This window comes from Zingiber officinale, chromosome 10A, assembly GCF_018446385.1.
Source record: "Zingiber officinale cultivar Zhangliang chromosome 10A, Zo_v1.1, whole genome shotgun sequence".
Lineage (NCBI taxonomy): Eukaryota > Viridiplantae > Streptophyta > Magnoliopsida > Zingiberales > Zingiberaceae > Zingiber > Zingiber officinale.
Genome location: NC_056004.1, coordinates 77,389,496 through 77,404,038, shown reverse-complemented (window position 1 = coordinate 77,404,038; position 14,543 = coordinate 77,389,496). Strand labels below are relative to the sequence as shown.

The window sequence follows — 14,543 nt, the reverse complement described above, 5'->3', positions numbered from 1 at the left end:
ATTTTTCGCAAAACACTCGATAGAGAAAAACAACGAAATTAAAAGCAAAGGAAAACAAGTAATGCTAACAAAGCCAAGTTTTACTTGGTTCGAAGCCTGTGATGACTCTTATTCTAACACCCGCACTTGAGAGTACTTTCGTTGGCAATCCATTATCAATTCGAATTATTACAAAGTATATCTCGATTACAAAATGCAAATATTTAAAAGTTACCGATAACTACATATCTGAAGATTCTTGACTTTGATTATCGGAGTAGAGTTTGGACGTCATTGAGTCATTTCTGGAGCAACACGCAAGAACGAAAGTCATTTGGATTGCTGTAGAGTCATTTCTAAATAGTGTGCAAGAGAGAAACTTCTTTGAATTGATGCCATGAAGGTGCTAATTGAACCCTTCTTTTATAGTCCACTTCGGGCGCTTAGAACCTCCCTGGGCACCTCCACAGGGCTGACATGATGTGCTCTTGTCAAAACTCTATCTAGCAAATCTCATCCATCTCCGGATGCCCAGACCGATCCGAGTGCTTGGATCAGTGATGTGGGTCGACCAGTCATAGCGTGCCACCGCAGAAAGAAGATAAACTTCTGTTGATCAGGGCGCTCAGACCGTCCAAGTGCCCTTGGCAGCCACCCGGGTACTCCCTCTTCATTGTTGACCTGGGCGCCTAGAGCAACTCCAGGCACCCAGACGTCTGGGCTCCTGGACATGCTCTAGGCTCCTAGACTCCTCTTTTTCAACCATCAACTTTCTATAACACAAGGTTAACACAAACACAAATAATATATAAAGTAGAATAATTTTGACAATCTTCAGACTGTCCGATCATGATTTTGAATTTTGTTGAAACTCTAAGTTGGACTGACCCTATTATTCCCTCTTCAGGAAAAGCATCCTCATCTACTCCTCTCAAGAGATATTACCTTTTGTCAAACCGGTCCTCTAGACCATCTGAACTTTTGCTCACCATTCGAGATCTCAGGACTTTTACCTAGTGTCATTGACCCTAGGATTTTCTACCTGGTGTCCGCAACCTCCCAGACTTTCATATAGTGTCATCGATCCTAGGATTTCACCCTATGTCCTCGACCTGCCAAGATTTTGCTCAGTCCCACTAACCATGACTTTATTGCCTAGCCACAGTTAGGACTTTCTGTAAGGATCTAGAGCACTAAACATGCTTAAAGCATTATGGAAAAACTAATTAGATCCTTTCATAAGATCCATGCGAAGGAGACAAACCATATACTAAGTTTATTAAAAGAGAATTATACTTTTGTTGCATAAATATGAACTCCCGATAGTAAGGATCTTAGCATGATCACGTGTTTGTGCCTCTTTCGGTATCCACACGAACAAGCCTTCTGTCCATCTCACAAACTCATGAAGTGGAGAAGAAAACCAACCAAGGTTGTGCTAGCAACTCCAAGGAAGATTTCGGCCAAAGGAAAGAAGAGAGAAAAAGAAGATGTTCTGTCACGCCCCGGGAGAGTCTCTACCAGAAGAAATTTCAACAACATCTCCCCTGTACGGGTGACAATATGAGACTTTACTACAAAGCCTTCTGGGCCACATATACCTCGATCAACATGGCCAGAACAATAATAATAAAATACAACTAAACAACCACATAGTTTATATATATTTCAGCCTCTGGCTGACACAACCACGCAATTTATATTTGAAAATCACCTACTCCACTACATCGACGGAAAACTTAAAACCACAACAAAGTAAACAACACAGCGAAAAACAAATGTTGTAGACCAACTCGATAAACATCCTCGAGTACAATCCTACATCACAAGTATATAAAAAATATATATAACAAGGAACCAAGAAAGCCAAAATAAGTGAACCCGTGACGATGCAAAGTGGGGACTAGCGACTGGAACCTCCTGACAGCATCAACCTGAAATGGTAATATCAACGGGGTGAGTCAACTCCTCAGCAGATATCAAGTTGACATGCATAGCAAGTAATAACTAATAGTAATAAATATGTGTATGTCTCCTGAAGTAATGAACAATGCAAATATGAAAGAAAAGGGGAAAAACTGTATTCACCCGGACCTCCAATTAGGATAACAAGGTCGTCAGACCAAAAATAACATGTCGCTGTATGCGTGTCAATCATATGCATCCATCTAATATGCAGCAAATAAAGTGCAGCAAACATAAGCAATAAATGCAATAATGTATATGATGCAAATGACATGGTCACCCCTAATACCAGTCAGCCATCTCACACACGATGGTGAGACTGTGTGGGTAGGGCTATGACAACTGTGCACTCTGCCGTCACTACTCCTGATGAGTGACCGAGTGGACAGGATGCTGTCAGAATACACCTATCCTCCTACCCCAAATTATAAGTGGGGGAGCGCAATGCTCTCATCTCCCTGAGACAGTCCAGAGGAGGGATACCTGACGTGCTACCACGCTGCGTCACGCTACCCATGAGTGGACCAGCGGAGCACTGACAGAGCAAACTGCCACACACCCTGCCTGATATACCACTAACCTATGAGTAGTTGTGTGTACAGATCCATGTAAATGGCGATATACTCAATAATAATGGAGTTACCAATCGTTCAGCATGCAATCATGCAAGATGGTGCATGAAAATCTTGACACCTCCATATAATATATGTACCAAAAATACAAATGGATCCAATAATATGATCTAGGTACACCTGTCAGGTATTGTATCTAACTAGTCCGATATATCATAAGACATGGTATGTCACTACCTCTATAACATAAATAATAAATAGGGCATGTATGCAAAACAAGTAGGTAACAAACAAAGCATGCTTAGGAAACAAATAGTGACATACCGATGCAGATATAAACATAATTATTACTACTTGTTTAAATCTACTATGCATATCAGATGACATATCTAAAATATAAGTCAAGGTACCCGCCTCAAAATAATGTGTGCCAAAAGTAATCCCACGTAAGGCAGCGCGTTGTAAATCAAAGTCCTGTAATATATCGTACAATATAGTTAAGTTTTATTATAAACAAAATAACTAAACAAAATCCTAATCCGATTTGGCTTCTATATTTTAATTCCATTTATTTATCAAATACATCTTTCACAGCAATTCCCTATAATTCAATTAGTTATCCCTTCTATCTTAGCATACTTCGATTATTTAACATACGTAAACCAGCAAACAAACTAATCCATTTTCTCTTATCACCATCATCCGTAATTTACTACTCAAAGATCAACACACCCAATAATCACCCCTACATTGGGTTTAAGTAATACCAACCATTCCACCATCATATAGGGTTAGGCTAATCATGAAACAAACTCCAAACTCACCCGAAACCAATGCCTTAGCCGCTGATCCAAACTTGAAGAACTCACTGTCGCAATTTGGCTAAGCTGCTGTGGGAAATTAGTGGCAGGTACCATAGTGATCAACCCCTCAGTTCAACACAAACATCACAATTGTATCCAAATACCCAATTATGCCTTACCTGCAACGGTGTCAATCGCTTCCCCTCAGCCGCTGATATCTGAAAGCCTCTGTGGTGGTGCTGGGTCAGAGGATAAGGCGATGTCACAGGTAGATCTGCTGGGGATGGTACAAGCACAAGCAAAGATAGCGATGTGCAGAGGTGTGGTAGCGATTGGAAACTAGGGCACGTCGATGACGGCTTCGGCAGTGTCGAGCAGAGACACGAGAAGAAGGCTCGGCACTGCTTGGCTTGCTCTTGTGGGGGTTGGAGGTGGGAGTGGACCGACTGCCGGCGCTAGGGCAGATGGAAGTCTCGACCGATGGTGGCTCGAGCTCTAGGGCAAAGGAGCAAAATCGGGCAGAGGCGAAGAGGAAGAGACGAGGCTTCATGTATTCCCTTGGCCGATGGATTTTCTACTCGGGGAAGGGGAAACGACGCGAGGCGGTATCGGTTCGGGAGGGCGAACAGGAGAAGAAGAGAAGGGGAACACGGCGAAGGGTTGGCGTCGGGCTTAGGGCACAGGCAGAAACGCAGGAAAAGAGAGAAAAAGAAAAGAGAAAATATAAAAATCAAACATTTCCTCATTTAAATGAGGTAGCCTAAACAGGCTTTCCTGTGGCTCAATATTTATCCCCATAACCTACACCATACGACCTCCAAAAAATTTCCAGAATTTTTTTAAAAATTCTGAAAAATTATGTTAAGGTTATTTCTATATTTAACCTTATTATTTAATTAATATTTGTTGTCGTATTTTACATTCTCCCCCACTAATAAAAATTTGGTCCCAAAATTTTGTTATTTACCATCAGCAAGTACTATCAAAAGCTAAACTGTATAAATGCTGAACGAAAATTAACTCACATACCTCAAGTGAAAAGATGGGGGTGTCGAGCTCAGATCGTATCCTCGAGCTCCCAGGTAGCCTCCTTGTCAGAATGATGCTGTCATCCGACTTTAACCAGCCGGATAGTCTTGTTCCGCAGCTGATGCTCTTTCTGGTCTAGAATCCGTATCGAAACCTCCTCGTAGGTAATGTTAGGCTGAATGGGAACTGATATATCTGACAACACATGTGTTGGGTCGGCTACGTATCTCCTCAGCATAGACACATGGAATACATCATGAACGCCTGCCAGAGCCGGTGGTAGTGCCAGACGATAATCTACTGCTCTAATCCTCTCCAAGATCTGGAAAGACCTAATGTATCATGGAGCAAGCTTACCTCGGAGGTCAAATATCTTCACCCCTTTCGTGGGTGAAACTCTCAGGAATACATGGTCGCTAGTAGAGAACTCCAGGGGTCTGTGTCTCCGATCAGCATAACTCTTTTGGCGGTCCTGCGCCTCTGACATCCTCCGTCTAAAAGTGTGGACCAACTCTACCTCCTACTGAGCTCTCTGAGGTCCTAATAGCTGGGCCTCCCCAACCTTCTCCCAGAGGGTGGGTGTCCAACAAGGTCTACCATACAATGCTTCAAACGGTGCTATCTGGATAGCCGAATGATAGCTGTTGTTGTAGGCGAACTCAACTAATGGCAAATGATCCTCCCAGCTGCCTCCGAAATCCAAAACACACGACCTTAGCAAATCTTCTAAAGTCTGGATGATCCGCTCTGACTGTCCATCTGCCTGCGGATGGAAGGCTATACTGAAACTGAGCTGTGTGCCCAAGGCCTATTGCAGACTCTGCTAGAACCGGGACGTGAACTGTGAGTCTCTATATGATATAATACTCAATGGAACACCATGTAATCTAATGACCTCTCGGCAATACAGCTCTGTCAATCGATCTAGAGAATCGGTCTTCCGGATAGCTAAGAAGTGTGCAGATTTGGTAAATCGATCAACGACTACCCAAATCGCGTCATGACCTCGTCGTGTCCTAGGCAATCCCACCACAAAATCTATAGTGATGTGATCTCATTTCCACTCTAGAATTGGAATCCTCTGAAGTAATCCGGCAGGTCTATGGTGCTCAGCCTTCACCTGCTGACAAATAAGACATCTAGCTACAAATTTCGCGATGTCTTTCTTCATGTCGTTCCACCAATAGGAACACCTCAAGTCTCGATACATGCGGGTCCCACCTAACTCCTCCCTGATCGAGTGAGATGGAGGTACGCATAATCGGCCTCAGAAATATATAATACCCGCGTTATCTCTAGTGAACTCTGTCTGCTGTCTGGATGCTATCTGGCTACCAATGGACTGTAAGTGCTGATCACCGGCTTGGGCCTCCTGGATCCTCTCCTGATCGACGACTGAGCAACCATGGTAACCGGAATACCCTACTCTGCCCATCCCTGCTCCTCAAGGCCTAACTCGGAGAAACCCTGAATCACGTCCATGACCACAACTCGATGACAAGCCAAAGTCCCTCTGGACTTCCTGCTAAGTGCATCGATAACCACATTAGCTTTCCTTGAGTGGTAGCTAATAGTACAGTCATAATTCTTCAGGAACTCCATCCATCTCCTCTGTCAGAGATTAAGTTCCTTCTGAGTGAAAAGGTATTTGAGACTCTTATGATCAATGAGAATCTCAAAAGTAATACCATAAAGGTGTTGCCGCCAAATCTTCAAAGCAAATATAATGGCAGCCAACTCCAGATCATGTACTGGATAGTTTTTCTCATGCTCCTTCAACTGACGAGAAGCATAAGATACTATCATGCTGTGTTGCATCAACACAGCACCCAAACCCTGTAGAGAAGCATCGGTGTACAGTACGAAACCATCCTATCCAGAAGGTAAAACCAAAACTGGTGCCAACACTAATCTCCGATTTAGCTCTTAAAAACTGGTCTCACAAGCCTCGGACCACGCGAACTTCACGCCTTTCCTGGCCAGGCGTGTCAGCGGCATAGCGATACGCGAGAAACCCTCAACGAAACATCTATAATATCCGACCAATCCCAAGAAACTCCGGATCTCCTGAACTGATTTCGGCTGCTCCCAACTGGTGATAGCCTCGATCTTCTGAGGGTCAACTAAAATACCTCAGCTAGACACCACATGTCCCAGAAAACCAACTGAGGATTGCCAAAAAGCACACTTGCTGAACTTCGCATATAGACGGTGTCGTCAAAGAATCTCCAAGACTATGTGAAGATGCTATGCAAGCTCCTCCTCGGAACACGAGTAGATTAAAATGTCATCGATGAAGACAACAACGAACTGATCTAGATACTCTAGAAAAATGTGGTTTATCAAATCCATACACTCTGCTGGAGCATTGGTAAGTCTAAATGGCATTACCAAAAATTCATAATGTCCGTATCAGGTACGGAATGCTGTCTTCTGAATATCAGATTCTTTAACTCTCAGCTGATGATATCTGGACCGCAGATCAATCTTAGAATATGCTAATGTACCTCTGAGTTGATAAAACAAATCCTCGATCCATGGTAAGGGGTACTTATATCTAACGGTCACTGCATTTAGCTGTCTGTAATCGATGCACAACCTCAGAGTACCATCCTTTTTCTTGACAAACAATACTGGAGAACCCCATGGAGAAACACTAGGGTGAATAAATCCCCTGTCCAATAACTCCTGGAGTTGGACCTTTAGCTCGTCCAACTCTTTCGGTGTCATATGATAAGGAGCTTTCGATGCTGGCGCGGTCCCCGGGATCAGCTCAATAGCAAACTCCACTTGCCTTCGGGGAGGCAAGCCTGGTAACTCATCTGGAAATACATCCAGATACTCTCGGACCACTAGAACGTCAGAGAGCTGAGTACTATTGTTGTCGTTAGTATTAATCAAAGACAAAAGAAATCCCTGACAGCCATATGACAGCATCTTCTAAGCCTGCATCGTAGAAATGATCGATATACTATCGTCCCTGATGCCAATGAAATCCCACGAGGGTTGGTTCGGAGGTCGGAAGGTGACCACCCTCGTCTAGAAATCGACCATGGCATGATATGCAGACAGCCAATCCATGCCAAGGATAATATCGAACTTGACCATTTCCAGTACTAATAAATCAACCATGAGTATCATATTGTCAAAAATCTAACGGGCAACCTCTGACCTCTTGAGTGACGTCCAATGTATCACCGGATGGTAGGGAGACGGTCAGTCGCTGCAGTCTAAGAGTAGGTAGTCTACCTATATCCCTCATGAAGGCACGAGAAATAAAAGAATGCGAGCTACCACTATCTATCAGCATATCAGTGGATAATGCATAAAGTAAAATCATACCGTGGAAAATGGATCTGTCGGCCTGCTGTGCATCGTCTCTGGTAACCACATGAATACATCCGATCTCTGGCGGTGGTGGAGGTGGTAGTGCCGCCAAAGGCTGTTGTGCCTGAGTCTAAGCCTGCCATTGTGACGGCGTCGGGTACTGAGCCAGAGACGGATAGGTAGGCTGAGACTGATATTGGACGAGCTGTTGGGGCTGTGACTGGTACTGAACCAGTGGTTGTGGCTGCGGCTGATACTGAACTAGGGACTGAGGCTGCGATTGGTACTGAACCAGTGGCTAGGGCTGCAGCTGATACTATACTAGTGGCTGATGTTGCAACTGATACTGCCCCTGAGTCAAATATTGTGGTCCCGGAATAGAGCTGTGTGGTACTATGAAGGCACTGGAGTGCTTCTGTCCGTGCATGCCATATGCAGCTGCTGCAGGGGGAGCTGTCCTCTGCTGGCTATGCGAAGATTGGGTTCTCTATCCTCCTTACCGAGTCCCTGTCTGACTATTCTGTCCCTCATGAACAGTAACTTCGGAAGCCATATGCAGAGCCTTCAGCGAACAATCTCGGCTCAGGTGCCCGGGTTGTTTGTAGTAATAGCAAACTGACTGTCTCAGGCCGCAGGCTAAGGTGATGTGGTCTTTGGCCCCACATCTGGTGCAGTGAATGTCGCTGGCGAACTGTGTCCGATTCTGCTGAGGAGACCGGAAATGTCCTGATGAGGATCACCCTAACTTCTGAGGCTGACTAGATGTCCCAGAAGTACCCTGACCTGGCCGACTGCGACCACTCTACTGATGTCCGATAACTTGTGACTGCTGGATCTGCCCTGATATCTGACCTGTCCGTTTCCTTTTCTTGTCTGGAAACGTTCTCTGTTGAGCTGACTTAATCATAAGGGCTCTATCCAATGTCTCTAAATAGGATGAATTTCCAAAACCAACAATCTTTACTTGAAGATGTCCATCTAGTCCCTGAAAAAACTAAAGCATACGAGATCTATTCTCAACAACTAATTTTAGACAAAATCTAGCCAACCAATTGAATTCAGCATTGTACTCCGTCACGGTACGATTGTTCTACCGAAGACTCAGAAAATCCTGACGGTGGTTCATCTGATATGACCGTGGAAAGTACTGGCTCTCAAAAACCTCTCTGAATCTCGCCCAGGTGATATTCTGCTCACCTATGATGGAACGCTGAGTATGCCACCAAATATCGACCTCATCCCATAAATGGAAAGCAGCTAGCTCTACTTTCTCCCACTCGGAGCAAGCCATATAGAAGAAGGTCCGCTCCATGGTCTCTATCCAGGACTGGGCCACACTCGGATTGGTCTCTCCGTGGAAGAGGGTGAATCGACTTTTCATCGACTCTGCCAACGCTGGGATCCGAGCTTGTGCCACAACTATATCAGTCAGGTGAGTAGGGACTGCTGAGGGAACTGGCGGAACCACTGCAGCTGGTACTATAGGTGGTACCGCTGGATAAGCCTAGGAATGCATCCTCGGTGCTGTTGCATAAGTTGGGGTAGGCATCGCTGGTGGCACTGCAGGGTCAATGTAGGTGGGCCTGGCTGGAGGTACGGTAGGTATAATTGGTACTGCTAGTGCGTGTGCTAGGTATGCAGCAGTAGGTACTGCTGGAGGAGGTACCAAATATGCCGCAGGCACGGCTGGAGGAGGTGTAGGATATGCCGCAAGTGGCACCGCTGGTGGCACTGTGAATACCATAGGAGTGGGTACGACGGGTACGGTCAGGGTAGGTACCTCTGAAACCATCGGAGTCTGAAAGCCCGACGCACCCACAGTACCATGCGGAGTCTGTCCCTGATTAGCAGGCTCGACCCCCGTAGACCTCTTTGGCGACTCTGCTACTAGGGACTCCAACGTCCTCTTGCGTGGTCGTCCTGCACTACATCTCGACATGAGAGCATGTGCACCTCGCCTTATATCTGTTAAATTATATCCTAGACATTATTACAAGTATCAAAATAGAAAATTAAACGTCATACCTATATGTCATCTAGAGATGTTCCGTCGCAGTCAAGTCCCCAATTATGACCTTTCCTTAACGAGATCAAATAATACCCTATACCTCGGAATTTCGAAACGAGAAAAATAACAGACATCCGTACAAATCCGAAATGGAACTCTGAAACATGAAAATAACAGAAATCTATATAAATCCATAAATTACCCAGATTGACTCGCAAAACGGGCTCTGATACCAAAAATATTGGTATCAGATTAATTAAAAAATCTCTAAAACATAAAAAATAGGTATTGAAAACTTGCTCTGATACCAAAAATATTGGTATTAGATTAACTTGAAAATCTAAAACATGAAAGACATAACACGTAATAGATAGGCATCATAAACCTGGCTCTAATATGTTCACTCAAAAAATGAGATGAAAAAGGTCTTTTGTACTTTATCCAATGAATACACTTAATAAGCATTAACACTACATTAAGGCAAGAGCCTTTTAGTCTTCATTCAAGAATTCAAATCAACTTTTTGAATTCTTCATGTGAATGGTCAATTTCAAAATTTAACCATTCCTCTTCCTTCATGCAATTCAAATTCAATGAGTTACCATCTCATTAATTTAAATTGACTCAATGAGTCTAGTTTGAATTAGCCTTAATCCAATACTTGGATCCAATTGAGTCTAACTCAATGAGTCTAATTCAGATTAGACTTAATCCAACGATCTATCATATGAACTCATCTCCAAATCAACTTATTCTTTGTATGTGACTTAATAGGTTCTTGTAACGTTGGCAATGTCTCTCAAACTATTTTGGATACATAAACAATGAGTGGTATCTAAAAAGACATTATTGCTACCTAAGTGGCAAAAATTTCGAGATCCGACTTAACCTTTCTGTGTCTATTATCTTGTATGACTCAATCCTTCTATCCTTGATATATAGATTGATCAATGAGGCATAGACTGTATCATCCTCTTATCAATCTTTATGTCTCTTAATCTCTAAGTAGACACACTCAATCAAATAAGTTTAATATCGCATATTGACTCATTTGAGCATGACCATACATTCTTATGTCCTACTAATCAAGGGACTCATAGATATCGCTTCCGTCATATGGAAGGGATTGATCCCATTTACATCATTCACATCCCTCTGCATAACTTATTGCATACCTAGTAGTCAACTTTATAGTCCACCCTGTTATAGGTGACTTTTGTCGATACCAAAATATACAACTCCTTGTGTAAAATATCGAAAAAGGGCGAATAACCATAAGGGAATTTTCTAAAATTTTTAGATTTTTTTTCGGAAATTTTTCGGAGCTCATATGGCTTAGGTTACGGGGATAAATATTGGGCCCCAGAAAATCCTGTTTAGGTTACCCCGTTTTAATGAGGAAATGTTTATTTTTTAAATTCCTTTTCTTTCTTTTTTATTTTATTCTTTTTCCTTCGTTTTCTTCCCCGCCGAACCCGTGCCATGCCCTAACCGCTCCTAACCGGCGCCGCACGCGACGCTCCTCCTTCCTGAGCGTACAAAACCCAAGCCGATCCTATTCTTCCCCTAAGTCCCGACGTCGTGCCCTACTTCTCCACGGATCTTCTCCGTCGATCGTCTCTCTCGACGTCGGCTATCTTTCCCTCTATTCATCCTGGTGTTCTTCCCCCGACCCACTGGCGTCGGCGGACAATAGCAACGTCGAGCCCTAGCCTCTCCGTAGTCCCCGAGCCGATCGCCTTTCCCTCGCGATGCCTCTGTCCCGACTCCAGCCTGCGCCCTAGTCGCCATTTCTTCTCACCGACACTGACTGCCCAAGCCTTGATCAGGTCGTCGTTTTCCCGATCGGAGGCGCCACCTTGCTCGGGTTAGTCTCGGACAGGAGCAAGGAGTCGAGCCCTTTTCCCCATCGGTTGATTGTCCGACGCCCTGTGCCCTAGCACTATTGCCGTCCACCAGGTCCAACCCAGTGCCGCCATCACCTGATCGCCACTGAGCACCATCTGAGGGACATCTCTACGGCACCCACTACTAATCTAGCCGATATACCGTCGATGCTACCCTCCTTGTCGTGAGCAACCAACATTGAGGTAAGCTTGTTTTGGATCAGTGTGCAGTTTAGGGATGCTTTGGCTAACTGAGGATGTTGGCGTTAAATGGGTTCATTCACTGATTGTGTGTAAAATACCGGAAATAGGCGAATATTAATAAGGGAATTTTCCGGAATTTTTAGAAATTTTTCGGGAATTTTTCGGAGCTCGTACGGACGAGTTAACGGGGATAAAAATGGGGTCCGGAAAAGCCTGTTTAGGCTACCTCGTTTTAAAGAGGAAATGTTTGATTTTTATCCCTTTTTCTTTATTCTTTTTCTTATTTTCCTCCGCCGTTTTCTTTCATTGCCGCGCGCCCGAAGTCCTCACCCCCTTGCCCTAACCGGCGCCGAGCTAACCGCTCGCGATTTAAGCCCCGATCAAGGTTTGTTCCTTTTTCTTCTTCTCCACTCTGCCGTCCCCAAATCGCCGGTGCCTAGCCTCTGCCCCGACTCCAGCGATGCCACTGCCGGCACCGATTTCCCAGCCTCGGCTGCCTTTCCTCTATGCCCTAGCATCTCTGCCGATGCCACTGTCTCTCTTTCTCCCGACGCCGAGCAGCACCGAGCCCTAGGTGCCAACGCCGTCGACGCCTTTTTCCGACCTCTTCTGTGCCACTCCGAGACTCCTTGTCCGAGTTCTCACCGTGCCCTAGCCCCCGCTCAGCAGATAGCCGGCTGCCAACACTCAAAGCAATTGTCGATTTGTAGCCTCTGCCCTAGCCTCTGTTTCCGACGCTGGTAAGGGTTCTGCCGTGGCCACCACTTGGGATCTGTATGTCGTCGTCGCCCCTTTGCTCTGGTTTACTGCCTCAGTAGCCCTTGCTGGAAACAACACCGGTGACCTAACTCCTCCGTCCTCTAATCCAGTGAGCTACTGGATGAAGGTAAGGATTAGGTTGAAATTTTGTTGTGCACTAGTAGTTGATTGGGTTGTTGATGCATTTGTAGTGTGATTTCTTTCGATTCGATTGTTGGAAGACAGTGACCTAGTTGGTTCCGGTTATCACAGCATCAAGAGTTTGTTGCTGTCTCTGTTTGATTCCGGCCACCACCCCCTGTCAACAGCTTGGCACACCTGAGGTAAGATTAGGTTGTAAGATGGGTTGTTGTTTGATTTGTGATTCCCAATTATTGATCTCAACATGATCTGATCAGTAGGAAGGATTCCAGCAGCAAACGATCCTACTTCCAACAGTGATAAAACGGCTGTGAGTTTCAGGTAAGGCATAGGAATTTGATATATGCTATTGATCATGTATGGGTTGAATTGGGTTTATGTGTTGGTCAGGGATTTGCCCTAAACTAGGGTTAGAGAGTTATTTAGCTATTTATGAGAATGTAGCTAAATGAAATATATTTATATTCGTGACACAGGATCTTGACGCGAGACGAGTATCACGGAGTCAGATTTGGATCACTTTATTGGAGGCGGGTACTTTGACTTATGTCTTTTGATATGCATGATAATATGTTTAACATATAACAGTAATTGTGTTACCTGTTTATTTCGGTTGGTCACTACATGATTAGTACATGTTGTTTGTTTATTTATTCTGCACTGCATATTATCTACCTGATCACATATGCCTTAGGTAGTGACCTAACCACATGCTCTGTTATATTCTGGACCTAGGGTTTATTTGATACCCTCTTCGATTTGTGTACCTTCTATTTGATACGTCTTCTTGTGGTACACACTTTGTATCTATTTATATGGATCATGCCATGTTATTCATGAGATTGCCATGTTCAGTATCATGCATCATGATTGCATGCTGTGCGATTGTCGGCTCTACTTTGGTTGAGCTCATCGCCAGTTACATGTACTGCACACATCACCCATGGATTTGTATATCTGGCTGGTGTGTGGCGGTTCTGCTGTTTGGCTCCGTTGGTCAGGAGACTCAGCGTGGTAGCCGGCAGAGATATCCTCCCCGTCATCGTGTACCGGGAGATGAGAGGCAGATGGTGGACTTTGTTTGGCTCCGTTGGTCGAGACTCGGTAGTGGCCGGGAGATATCCTCCCCGTCATCGTGTACCGGGAGATGAGAGCATTGAGCTCCCCCATTTATGATTTGGGGTCACAGGACAGGAGTACTCCGACAGCATCCCGTTTACTCTGTCATTGCACAGGAGCATTGATTTCAGAGTATGGGGTTGACATATGCATTTATTGCATTTTTATTTGCTTGTGATTGCTGCACTTATATGCTGCATTTGTTTGGATGCATTGATTGACATGCATACAGGATTATGACTCACTCGGTCTGATGACCTGTTACCTTTATACTTTGATCCGGTCAGTACAGTTATCTTCTGATTTTATTTCAGTTGCATTTACCCTCCTCATATTCAGGAGACTGTACGCATGATTAGTGTTGTCTGTTATTTGTTTTATTATGCATATCAGTTGTACCTGCTGAGTGTTGGACTCACCCCGCCTCCATTGTTGATATTTTCAGGTCGAGGCTGTACGGAGCAGTTTCAGTCGCTGGCCCCCCATCTGCAAGTAGAGCTAGTTCCCTACTAGGTTGTTATTTGCTTTATTTTGGTTTTCCTTCCATCAGACTATGTTTTAGTTTGGTTTTGGATTTTATTTATGGATATTGTACGGATGGTTACCGTTTGATGGACTTTTGGATGGTTTGGTTTTTTTTATTCTACTATATGCCTGCCTGGACGGCAGAAGAGGTGAGTTCGTTGGATTTGAGCTTTACGAGTGTAGTGGAGTAGGGTGGATTTTGAGTCCGAGTCCTATGGTTATTGAT

The 14,543-nt window shown here is 44.4% G+C and overlaps 1 protein-coding gene and 1 long non-coding RNA gene across 2 annotated transcripts; one reads left to right on the top strand and one right to left on the bottom strand.

The window, feature by feature from the left end:
• Positions 1 to 1,749: 1,749 nt before the first annotated feature.
• LOC122026713 lies at positions 1,750 to 9,614 on the bottom strand. Its single transcript, XM_042585440.1, has 5 exons — positions 9,342 to 9,614; positions 3,499 to 3,774; positions 3,341 to 3,406; positions 2,931 to 2,990; positions 1,750 to 1,913 (listed from the first exon to the last, which is right to left on the bottom strand). Exons 1-5 carry the CDS (start codon positions 9,612 to 9,614, stop codon positions 1,803 to 1,805), a joined length of 786 nt encoding a protein of 261 aa, XP_042441374.1. The 3' UTR covers positions 1,750 to 1,802.
• A 2,464-nt stretch (positions 9,615 to 12,078) lies between these two features.
• On the top strand, positions 12,079 to 13,188 carry LOC122027613. Its single transcript, XR_006124471.1, has 4 exons — positions 12,079 to 12,659; positions 12,785 to 12,855; positions 12,931 to 12,994; positions 13,150 to 13,188. It is a non-coding gene; the product is annotated as an uncharacterized LOC122027613 (long non-coding RNA).
• The last annotated feature ends 1,355 nt before the right edge of the window (positions 13,189 to 14,543 follow it).